Source organism: Pecten maximus, chromosome 15 (genome assembly GCF_902652985.1).
Source record: "Pecten maximus chromosome 15, xPecMax1.1, whole genome shotgun sequence".
In the NCBI taxonomy this organism is placed as follows: Eukaryota; Metazoa; Mollusca; class Bivalvia; order Pectinida; family Pectinidae; genus Pecten; species Pecten maximus.
The window spans coordinates 20,645,698-20,659,085 of record NC_047029.1 but is presented as its reverse complement, the minus strand read 5'-3'; the positions used below and the strand labels follow the sequence as shown (position 1 = coordinate 20,659,085).

The 13,388-nt window shown below is 34.7% G+C and overlaps 1 protein-coding gene and 1 long non-coding RNA gene across 4 annotated transcripts in view; both read left to right on the top strand.

Moving 5' to 3' along the window:
• LOC117343528 (polypeptide N-acetylgalactosaminyltransferase 5-like) overlaps positions 1-5,545 on the top strand; it is a 190,618-nt gene extending 185,073 nt beyond the window's left edge. For all 3 annotated transcript variants that reach the window (XM_033905909.1, XM_033905911.1, XM_033905910.1), the window contains 3 exons: positions 937-1,041; positions 1,244-1,372; positions 1,728-5,545. In XM_033905909.1, coding sequence (XP_033761800.1) covers positions 937-1,041; positions 1,244-1,372; positions 1,728-1,880 — 387 coding nt within the window. In that variant the 3' untranslated portion in view covers positions 1,881-5,545. The remainder of the gene's footprint in view (positions 1-936; positions 1,042-1,243; positions 1,373-1,727) is intronic.
• A 5,091-nt stretch (positions 5,546-10,636) lies between these two features.
• Positions 10,637-11,075, top strand: LOC117343487. Its single transcript, XR_004536020.1, has 2 exons — positions 10,637-10,744; positions 10,845-11,075. It is a non-coding gene; the product is annotated as an uncharacterized LOC117343487 (long non-coding RNA).
• Positions 11,076-13,388: the final 2,313 nt, after the last annotated feature.

The window sequence follows — 13,388 nt, the reverse complement described above, 5'->3', positions numbered from 1 at the left end:
CATAGTTTAATGGTGTAATGTTGTAGATACCTAACAAGGCCAAACCAATGTGTGTTGATAGTTTAATGTCCTTGTATAATTTTATACTGTAAATAGGCCAAACTAATGTGTGTTGATAGTTTAATGTCTGTGTATAATTTTGTACTGTAACAAGGCCAAACCAATTTATGTAGATACCCATAGTTTAATAGTGTAATGTTGTAGATACCTAACAAGGCCAAACCAATGTGTGATGATAGTTTAATGTCCGTGTATAGCTTTGTAGATATGTGACAAGGCCAAACTAATGTTTTTGGATAGTTTAATGTCCTTGTATAACTTTGTAGATTCGTAACAAGGCCAAACCAATGTGTTTGGATAGTTTAATGTCCTTGTATAACTTTGTAGTTTCTTAACATGGCCAAACCAATGTGTTTGGATAGTTTAATGTCCTTGTATAACTTTGTAGATTCTTAACAAGGCCAAACCAATGTGTGGGAATAGTTTAATGTCCTTGTATAACTTTGTAGATTCATAACAAGGCCAAACCAATGTGTTTGGATAGTTTAATGTCCTTCTATAACTTTGTAGATTCTTAACAAGGCCAAACCAATGTGTGATGATAGTTTAATGTACGTGTATAACTTTGTAGATACGTAACAAGGCCAAACCAATGTGTGGGAATAGTTTAATGTCCTTGTATAACTTTGTAGATTCGTAACAAGGCCAAACCAATGTGTTTGGATAGTTTAATGTCCTTGTATAACTTTGTAGATTCGTAACAAGGCCAAACCAATGTGTTTGGATAGTTTAATGTCCTTGTATAACTTTGTAGATTCTTAACAAGGCCAAACCAATGTGTGTTAATAGTTTAATGTCCTTGTATAACTTTGTAGGTACGTAACAAGGCCAAACCAATGTGTGTTAATAGTTTAATGTACGTGTATAACTTTGTAGGTACGTAACAAGGCCAAACCAATGTGCGTGGATAGCTCAGTGGATTCTCACAACTTCCACAAACCAGTGAATATGTGGCCATGTCACAACCAGGGTGGAAATCAGGTATTTTCATAGAATTGTCTATATCAAATTTTGTACTTGTTTTCTTATATTTCCTTACATTTTCTTTTCTTTCGTTTATCAGGTGATAATCCAATTGGGAATGATGTATAAAGTGGAATTAAAAACAAAATGTCAGTTTTGATATCCGTGACAAAATAGATATAACTGGAGATAAATATATTTACTATTTTGTTTGTGTCAGTACTGGATGCTGAGTAAAGGAGGTGAGATTCGCCGTGACGACGGTTGCCTAGACTACTCTGGTGGAGAGAGTGTGATTATCTACCCCTGTCACAGCCAGAAGGGCAACCAAGAGTGGGTTTATAGGGAGGTGAGTAAATCATGTCAGCCAATCTGTCCACATCAGCCATTTCTGGACAATTACTCAAAGTTCAAGTAGACTGATCAAGCTTTATTCACTTAATCCTCAGTAAAAGTGATTGATTTTGATTTCTTTTTGGGTCAAAGGTCAAGGTCACTGTCAATATAAATAGTACAATCGATTCCCACACAATAACTGGAGTCAGGTGGTCTGATCCAGCTCAATCTCAATGTTTGGGAATACTTATTGATACTTCAGCATTTAAATCTGAAATATTAAGAACTATGTATATTGTGTATGATTATGTGAACGACTATATATAGCTAATATAAGTGTTTATAAAAAGAGGATATTAATTTTGTAGGACAACACAATTCTCCACGCTAACACACAAAAATGTATGGAGGTGTCCGTGGATGGACAGAAGCTTCTGATGCGGACATGTACGGGGATTGACCGACAACTCTGGCAATGGAAGAAGAAACCTCCTAACGGCATTATACGCGATGTAGCTTAGGCACGCCATTGTTATCATGTTGATACAGTTTACAGAATTGTTATTTTTCTATGCAAGAGATGTTATTTTTATAGAGATCCTGAGTATTTTATAATGCCATACCTGTGATCATAACTTTGACACAACGTTCCACGGACCAACCATTCCATGCAGCCAATCACCACAATATCTGTGGACGGATGGCTGCCATTTTGTATTTCGATGGCCAACATATTGAATGTGGATGCTTGAAAATGGATTACCTCCATTTTAAATGTGGATGTGATGTCCGCTTTGAAAACATATTATGTGATGTCCTGTTGGACCAGGGAAGCTTACCTTTATCAGGTCATTTCTGTTAGAATGCTTAAGATTTTATGAGTTCTAGATTCCGTGTGAGTCACTCTTAGTAGTGTAATAGTCATACGACTGAACATCTAGCTGTTTTACATGTATTGATGACAGTTTCTGGTTATCATTGTAAAATAACCTACCTTTTAAAATTGAGTTTACCAGACGTAATGGTTTGACCACAGAAAAGTAGGTTGGCCGGTTGAGACACTTGTAGTGCTAAGCGTTCAACTTGTATTAAAGTGTGACAACACCAGTGAAATTTTAAATTTTGTCAAATATTAAAATATTTCATTGAAACAAAATTGGCAGTGTATGTTATCAAGAATTTTCAGAATATCTTACACTTGATCTCAGAATAAAGTTTTAAAAAACTAAATTATTTTACCTTAAAAATAACTTACATTTTACTAAAAAAACTGGTATCAATAGCTGTTACAATTTTACCTTCATAACTTACAACTTGACCCCAAAATAACTAGCCTCTACAACTATATATTGAGAATGACAGTTCAGCCAGTATATACTTTACAGATTTATCTATATAATCATGATTTTCTCTATGGAGCAATACATTATATGTATATTGTGCTCTTTTGACTTCACATAGAAGAAGAAAATAACTGCCAATCCTTAATAACAATTCTTTAAGAATTACAGTATGTGTACACAGATTGAGATGACCTTTGAACTCAAGTTTCTACAGAGATGACCTTTGAACTCAAGTTTCTATAGAGATGACCTTTGAACTAAACTTTCTATAGAGATGACAATTGATCATAAATACTATAGGGAAGCATCTGGCTCAGTAGACGAGCAGGACCATAGTAATTGTTTTACATTTCAGTAGACTTACTTCCTCAATATTTATGTCAAAATTTTTAATGTTCAAAATAAATTCTGTAGAAATTTCGTAGTAAGGAAAATCTTTTAATACCTTTAATTCATCCTTGCTCAATCAATGTGATTTTATTAAAGTGTTTTTGAAGTCACACCTTATGTTTTATATAAATAAAAAGATTTAGAAATCCATTTTATTCACAAATAAATGTACTTGTTTTATATGGTCTGTGACCATACCATGATTCAATTGAGAGTTACCCCCCTTTAATTAAATTTAATGATATTGATCGATAATTATGTTGTTTAAATTTAATGAGAGATAATGTGATTTGTTAAATGTTGATTGTTTGTACATAAGATAAAGAAAGTGTATAAAATAACTATTTTGATACGTTATTGTGTACATAAGGCTGCCAAAACTAGTGCAGTGTGTAGAAATCACTGGGTATGTGTGTAAAAACACCCCTCTAAATCTGTGTTGATTCACATTTCCAGTTGATCTGGAACAGTCTATTTTTGTTGAAAGGGTTTAAAGTATTATGTTTGTATCATGATTGGACTGCGTTTAACCTTTGCAAATGTTTCTGTAAGCTAATTAATAAACATATTTTTTTACATTAACCCTTTCAATCCTAAGAAACTTTAGTGGACTCTACCATTCATTCATCATTTGAAGTCCAATATGGTCAGTAGGGGTGAAAGGGTATAACTATCACCTTACAGAACACTGCTTGTATATTACCTTATAACCCTGTACAGATGAACCTTGCTAGAACACAGACTTTAGTTTCTATAAAAACACCAAAACTCCTGTTTTTTTCTGATTAATTATTCATGTTAACATTTGTAGCATTGCTCCCCAGAGTGAATTTTATCTATAGGCTTATATACTTATCGGAGTGCTCTCAATTTAACTTACATAAAGGGAAGTTCCCTTCACCGTGACTTCAGATGGTTCACCATTGTGACACTTTGATGTAAGGAAGGCACTCTGGAGAATTATCATCTATATTAGTGCCAAAATAGTGAAGTATATATTACCACAATTGCACTCCTGTTCCTCTATCACAGACACTGGCTGTCAAGTTTACTTATCTGTCTGATGAACATTTAAGATGTTACTGTTAATTCACTCTTTTTTGTGTAATCTTATTTTCGCTCTGGAAGCATATTTTTGCGATGATCTTATTTTCACGATTTTTGTGCTGGAAGCATCGCGCTAAATTATGATTATTCTAACTACATATCTTAGATACTTGTTCTACTGTAAAAATGTAGGAGTACCAATTCATCAATGTGTTAATCTGTTAAACGTTGACAATGTGCTACAAAAAATATGTGTGCTAAAATTTGAGTCGACCAATATTAGTATAATTCATTTCATCAGATATCCACTTAAATTTATTATATCAAGATGACAAACTGCACAATTTTTTTATCATTTTCAAAGTCAGGCTGTTTGTAAGATGAAATGCTTTAAATTTACTTTTAAATTTTCTAAAAGTAAAACTTGAAATGTCACAGTGGTATTAACACTGATTATAACGAAATAATTCTACTGTAAGATGAAATGCTTTAAATTTACTTTTAAATTTTCTAAAAGTAAAACTTGAAATGTCACAGTGGTATTAACACTGATTGTAACGAAATAATTCTACCGAAATTGGTTTTGTTACATGTGATAAGTCAGCCGAGCGCGCCAGTCTTTTATAGATAAATATAAATTGTAAAGCCACTCGGGAACCAAAGAAGAATGTAATTGTGGTTGAGAAAACCAAAATCTTTGTGGTTATCAGAAACTTTCTGTTTTAAGGAAACCAAAATCTTTGTGGTTATCAGAAACTTTCTGTTTTAAAGTAAACCAAAGACTTTTTGGTTATCAGAAACTTTCTACATGTATTTTACAGAAACAAAGTTTATTATTTATAAATTATTTAGTATTCGTGACCCTTAGAACCATTTTGAATTACAGAAACTAAAGTATTTGTGGTCCTCGAAGGTTCGACTGTACTGGGGATCTGCTGAGTAACTTGTCTGTGAGAGGGTGATCACATATCATGTTGGGGCGGAGTGGGTCATTAGATATAGTAATTAATAGATGGTTTAAGTTTTATTTACCGTTAGTATTATAGACCAAGCATGTTTGTATTATTATAAACAAATACATGTATGTATTAATATCTTAGGTTGTCGCTGAATTCATCAAATCAAGTGTGTTTGTATTAATATTTAGAACAAACACGCCTTAAGTTGTTGCTGAATTCATATAAAATATTTTCCTATTTATAAAACAACTTTTTTTTAATGATGACCATATTGTTGTAAATCACACACATTCCAAACCTGGATTTGTCTCTTCATTCCTGAACACACATTATGGTATGTATCCTACAGTCCTGATATGAGATATGTTGTACAGAGTATGTGATGCTAATACAAAGTCTTATCATCATCAGTTTTAATTTTGCCAATGGTCAAAAATGGTCACTGCCAAACAAATCTGTTAAACCAATTTTTTGTCATGCAAAAGCTACCAATGACAGTACCACCATGTTACTGGAACTATTGATTATCAGCTTTCTGATTTCAACTAGCATTCATGAATAATTAAATTTTATATTTTTCATGATACTGCATATAGAGACATTTCAAAGGTAATTGCATTTAGTAATGTTTGCACAGAGAATTTATTTTTGCACTAATTAGGTCTAATTGCAGTTTCCATATATAATTTTCTTCAGCAACTGTTGTGGGCGACCTACATCATTGTTGTACTAATGTGGTTAAATTTGATCATGTCGTTAGATTTGAGTGTGCCAAAATTTAAGTACCTTAACTGTATTTGACACTCATTAATGCCTGATGTAGGTACAGATCGAATGCTGTCCATATGGGAGGGGAATGTATTTATATTCCATACTGAGCTGTATGTAAGTCGACATAATTTAGCTGTATTTTTAATAGCTATTATTGCTAGTTTAGATTACACATATGTATTCTGGTTTACATTTTCACATATCTTAATTGATGGACTTTTTCCAGTAAAAACAATATTTGGGACTCATTACCATAAAAACAATAATTGATGGACTAAGTTACCATAAAAACAATAATTGATGGACTTATAGTTACAGTAAAAACAATAATTGATGGACTTAGTTACAGTAAAAACATTAATTGATGGATTTAGTTACCGTAAAAACAATAATTGATTGATTTAGTTACAGTAAAAACAATAATTGATGGGCTTATTTACAGTAAAAACAATAATTGATGGACTTATTTACCGTAAAAAAAACAATAATTGATGGGCTTATTTACAGTAAAAACAATAATTGATGGACTTAGTTACAGTAAAAAACTATAATTGATGGACTTATTTACCGTAAAAAAAACAATAATTGATGGGCTTATTTACAGTAAAAACAATAATTGATGGACTTTGTTACAGTAAAAAAAATAATTGATGGACTTAGTTACAGTAAAAACAATAATTGATGGACTTAGTTACAGTAAAAACAATAATTGATGGACTTAGTTACAGTAAAAACAATAATTGATGGACTTAGTTACAGTAAAAACAATAATTGATGGACTTATAGTTACAGTAAAAACAATAATTGATGGACTTATAGTTACAGTAAAAACAATAATTGATGGACTTAGTTACCATAAAAACAATAATTGATGGACTTATAGTTACAGTAAAAACAATAATTGATGGACTTAGTTACAGTAAAAAACTATAATTGATGGACTTATAGTTACAGTAAAAACAATAATTGATGGACTTAGTTACAGTAAAAACAATTATTGATGGACTTAGTTACAGTACAAACAATAATTGATGGACTCATTGCTGTAAAAACAATAATTGATGGACTTAGTCACAGTAAAAACAGTAATTCATGGACTTATTTACTGTAAAAACAATAATTCATGGACTTAGTTACAGTAAAAACAATAATTGATGGACTTATAGTTACAGTAAAAACAATAATTGATGGACTTATAGTTACAGTAAAAACAATAATTGATGGACTTAGTTACCATAAAAACAATAATTGATGGACTTATAGTTACAGTAAAAACAATAATTGATGGACTTAGTTACAGTAAAAAACTATAATTGATGGACTTATAGTTACAGTAAAAACAATAATTGATGGACTTAGTTACAGTAAAAACAATTATTGATGGACTTAGTTACAGTACAAACAATAATTGATGGACTCATTGCTGTAAAAACAATAATTGATGGACTTAGTCACAGTAAAAACAGTAATTCATGGACTTATTTACTGTAAAAACAATAATTGATGGACTTATAGTTACAGTAAAAACAATAATTGATGGACTTAGTAACAGTAAAAAACTATAATTGATGGACTTATAGTTACAGTAAAAACAATAATTGATGGACTTAGTTACAGTAAAAACAATAATTGATGGACTTAGTTACAGTACAAACAATAATTGATGGACTCATTGCTGTAAAAACAATAATTGATGGACTTATTTACTGTAAAAACAATAATTCATGGACTTAGTTACAGTAAAACGATAGTAGTAGTAGTTTACATGCAGAAGGAAAGATGATTTTAAATGTTATTATATTCTCAATGGCTCAAGGTCATTAGGGCCTGTAAAAGGTAATAAGAAATTGAAAAAGGAAAGAGATCAAACTATTTGGTATCTTTACTCTGATATAAGTTTGTATACAGTATATATAAAAAAAATCTCTTTTTTTTTTCATTGGTGTACTTGTTTTGAAATCTTTTGAAAAATAAAACAACTTTAAAAAAAATCAAACAGCTAAAGTTTCCACTGCCAGTCGGTGTATACAATAAAACATTCCAGTGTACCATTCCCACTCGTTATTCCATGGTGTGATCGACTTTACATTAATGGTGTGTTAGAATGGTGTGCTTCATAGATAATTTATTATTTCATAAACACTTATATTTTAATATATACAATTTATGTTTGTCGGCTAAAATAGATATTTTGTCAAAATATTAGATTTAAAGAGATTTGTATGTTGTGTAGAGTAAACTGGTTTGGTGTAAAAGTGACATATCTCATAAGAGATGCATATACTGTAACTGTTAGTAATGGTGTCTAATTAATGCTAGATTAGGAATCGCGCCAAGCACTAACAAAAAATTATCTGCCAGCTTTGCTGCCATTGAACGAGCCTATGATATCATTCATTGTGTGATCGCCATGTCAATCAATAGATCTATGTATTTTAGATTTTTGTCATTAATTACAAGGTACAACAGATTTTTTTTAATTCCAATTTATGGGTGTGTTAATCAATTGTTATGCTTTGTTTCACTTGAGTCCCCGGGGGACTTAGTACAGTATTTTCTATGTTACTGTGTGACAGGAGAAAAGATATTGTTTATATGTGTAACTGTTACAACACTGTAGTCTTTATTTCAATTGTCTTGTGTTTTAAGGCTCAGACTTTTTGAATAAGAAAAAAAAATCACCATAACAGTTGATGTTTCTGTACCTAATTTATCTAGAGATCTACCCACATTGTACATGCCTAGTAATAAGTCCTCCTTAAATATTTTTACTTTATCTATAAAGTTACGTTAAATGCTAACGATGCAATTTAATTGTCCTACAATAAGCCCACCCATGTCTCTACATGTAACAGTGAAATGCTAACAATGCTATTTCATTCAGCCCACCCATGTCTTAAACAATGAAAATGCTTAAAATGCTTTTTAATTGTCCTTAAATAAGCCCACCCATGTCTATAACAGTAAAAATGCTGACAATGCTATTTAATTCAGCCCAACCATGTCTAAAACAATAAAAATGCTAACAATGCTATTTAATTCAGCCCACCCATGTCTAAAACAATAAAAATGCTGACAATGCTATTTAATTCAGCCCAACCATGTCTATAACAATAAAAATGCTAACAATGCTATTTAATTCAGCCCACCCATGTCTAAAACAATAAAAATGCTAACAATGCTATTTAATTCAGCCCACCCATGTCTAAAACAATAAAAATGCTGACAATGCTATTTAATTCAGCCCACCCATGTCTAAAACAATAAAAATGCTGACAATGCTATTTAATTCAGCCCAACCATGTCTATAACAATAAAAATGCTAACAATGCTATTTAATTCATCCCAACCATGTCTAAAACAATAAAAATGCTGACAATGCTATTTAATTCAGCCCAACCATGTCTAAAACAATAAAAATGCTGACAATGCTATTTAATTCAGCCCAACCATGTCTAAAACAATAAAAATGCTAACAATGCTATTTAATTCAGCCCAACCATGTTTAAAACAATAAAAATGCTAACAATGCTATTTAATTCAGCCCAACCATGTCTAAAACAATAAAAATGCTAACAATGCTATTTAATTCAGCCCACCCATGTCTAAAACAATAAAAATGCTCACAATACTATTTAATTTTCCTACAATAAGCCCACCCATGTCTATAACAGTAAAAATGCTAAAAATGCTATTTAATTCAGCCCACCCATGTCTATAACAATAAAAATGCTAAAAATGCTATTTAATTGTCCTGAAATAAGCCCACCCATGTCTATAACAATAAAAATGCTAACAATGCTATTTAATTATAATACAATAAGCCTTACCCCACTACTTCCAATCCCTGATTAGACCTGGGGGATTAACGTATTACTTTGGGTGACATCAACAAGCCGTATGCTATAAATGGAATCATATCTATAGATAAACATTATCACACTGTTGTGTATTTTACTGTCTTATCCGGAGTTTGGATGATTTTTCTTTATCCAAAAAGTCTGAGTCTGACATGTATTGGTATTGTTGACCAGATGATGAGAGAGTTTCTATATTGTATTCTGTCTGTATCCATCATCATAGTGAGTCCTTTCAGAGGAACTTTGTAACAGGTTCCTTTTTTCTACAGTGTATGTCTGTCTGCCTGGCTGGTGATGACTACAGGTAAAAATATCCTTATATGGGCAGTGTGATACTGCCAGAATCCGCCATTTACCTCTACGTGTGTGGACCAAGTGTGGACTAGACCTCACAGGTGTGGACTAGATCGCACAGGTATGGACCAGATCACATAAGTGTGGACCAGATCACATAAGTGTGGACTAGATCTCACAGGTGTGGACTAGATCGCACAGGTGTGGACTAGATCGCACAGGTGTGGACTAGATCGCACAGGTGTGGACTAGATCACACAGGTGTGGACTAGATCTCACAGGTGTGGACTACATCTCACAGGTGTGGACTACATCTCACAGGTGTGGACTAGATCGCACAGGTGTGGACTAGATCACACAGGTGTGGACTAGATCTCACAGGTGTGGACTAGATCGCACAGGTGTGGACTAGATTGTATAGGTGTGGACTAAATCTCACAGGTGTGGACTAGACCTCACAGGTGTGGACTAGATCGCACAGGTGTGGACTAGATTGTATAGGTGTGGACTAAATCTCACAGGTGTGGACTAGATCTCACAGGTGTGGACTAGATCGCACAGGTGTGGACTAGATTGCACAGGTGTGGACTAGATTTTATATGTGTGAACTAGATCTCACAGGTGTGGACTAGATCTCACAGGTGTGGACTAGATCTCACAGGTGTGGACTAGATCTCACAGGTGTGGACTAGATTGCACAGGTGTGGACTAGATTGTATAGGTGTGGACTAGATTTTATAGTTGTGGACTAGATCTCACAGGTGTGGACTAGACCTCACAGGTGTGGCCTAGATTGCACAGGTGTGGACTAGATTTTATAGGTGTGAACTAGATCTCACAGGTGTGGACTAGATCGCACAGGTGTGGACTAGACCTCACAGGTGTGGAATAAACCAAAGCTGTAGCTAAGAGTTAGAAAATATGAGCTAGGCTTGACTGTGAATTGTTACAGGCAGAAAAGCTGGATGTACATTTGTTGCTATGGATACTTGTGGAAGAGCTGTTCACGGGTTAGTGCCTTCATCAGAAAATAAATCAATTTACAAAAGAAACTCTGTCCTTTGTTTTAATTTCAATTGGTCACTATTTTGTAAACCTGTCAGGATATATTATAATAAGTACAGAAGTCCAGACAACATCCGTAGGGAGATCTTAAACAGATTTAATAGTTTACATGTTTCAGCATACTAGGTACCGAGTATACTGTCCTCAGAACAACATGGAGTCCATCCAAGGGAGACTACCCCTCAAACAGAACTCCCAATATCGTACATTAGATCTCGTTTTATTGAACATGAGTACAAAACAATCCATATTTAACTTTTTTCCTCTTTTCACACATGCATGAATTTAGTGATACCATACTTAGGCCAGACATAGCTATACCTTAGTAGGGCATCACAAAGATACATCCCTACTGAAGACTAATATAGCTATACCCCTTAGTAGGGCCTCAAAAAGATACATCTCTAGTGGGGGATGAGGGCTGACATAGCTATACCCCTTAGTAGAGCCTCACAAAGATACATCTCTACTGAGGTCTGACATAGCTATACCCCTTAGTAGGGCCCCACAAAGATACATCCCTACTGGGGGCTGACATAGCTCTACCCCTTAGTAGGGCCTCACAAAGATACATCTCTACTGAGGTCTGACATAACTATACCCCTTAGTAGGGCCTCACAGAGATACATCATACATCCCTACTGGGGGCTGACATAACTATACCCCTTAGAGCCTCACAAAGATAATCTCTACTGAGGTCTGACATAACTATAACCCTTAGTAGGGCCTCACAAAGATACATCCCTACTGAGGTCTGACATAGCTATACCCCTTAGAAGGGCCTCACAAAGATACATCCCTACTGAGGTCTGACATAGCTATACCCCTTAGTAGGGCCTCACAAAGATACATCCCTACTGAGGTCTGACATAGCTATACCCCTTAGAAGGGCCTCACAAAGATACATCCCTACTGAGGGCTGACATAGCTATACCCCTTAATAGGGCCTCACAAAGATACATCCCTACTGAGGGCTGACATAACTATGCCCCTTAGAAGGGCCTCACAAAGATACATCCCTACTGAGGGCTGACATAGCTATACCCCTTAGTAGGGCCTCTCAAAGATACATCCCTACTGAGGTCTGGCATATCTATACCCCTTAATAGGGCCTCACAAAGATACATCCCTACTGAGGGCTAACATAGCTATACCCCTTAATAGGGCCTCACAAAGATACATCCCTACTGAGGGCTGACATAGCTATACCCCTTAATAGGGCCTCACAAAGATACATCCCTACTGAGGTCTGACATAGCTATACCCCTTAGTAGGGCCTCACAAAGATACATCCCTACTGAGGTCTGACATAGCTATACCCCTTAGTAGGGCCTCACAAAGATACATCCCTACTGAGGTCTGACATAACTATACCCCTTAGTAGGGCCTCACAAAGATACATCCCTACTGAGGGATGACATAACTATACCCCCTAGTAGGGCCTCACAAAGATACATCCCTACTGAGGGATGACATAGCTATATACCCCTTAGTAGGGCCTCACAAAGATACATCCCTACTGAGGTCTGACATAGCTATACCCCGTAGTAGGGCCTCACAAAGATGCATCCCTACTGAGGTCTGACATAGCTATACCCCTTAGTAGGGCCTCACAAAGATACATCCCTACTGAGGTCTGACATAGCTATACCCCTTAGTAGGGCCTCACAAAGATACATCCCTACTGAGGTCTGACATAACTATACCCCTTAGTAGGGCCTCACAAAGATACATCCCTACTGAGGGATGACATAACTATACCCCCTAGTAGGGCCTCACAAAGATACATCCCTACTGAGGTCTGACATAGCTATATACCCCTTAGTAGGGCCTCACAAAGATACATCCCTACTGAGGTCTGACATAGCTATACCCCGTAGTAGGGCCTCACAAAGATACATCCCCACTGAGGTCTGACATAGCTATACCCCTTAGTAGGGCCCCACAAAGATACATCCCTACTGAGGACTAACATAGCTTTACCCCCGAAAGCCTCATGATACAGTTTTATGTATTTTACTTTTGATATGAGACACTTTACAATCGGGAAAGCCACATATTTATTCTTTATGTTTTGTTGTGTTTTAACAAAGAAACACGGATACTTTAAATCTTAGTTTTCCTGTCCTATGCTGCTGATACATGTTGGTCAAATTATATGAATTTCTACGAAAGCTATTTAGTATCGCATGAAAAATCTCGTTATTACGATTTACGTACGTTATCTCGTTATTTCAACTGAAGCTAGCTATCTTTTTGTCGTGACATGAAATATTTACTGTGACTTCTCTTTTGTTAAG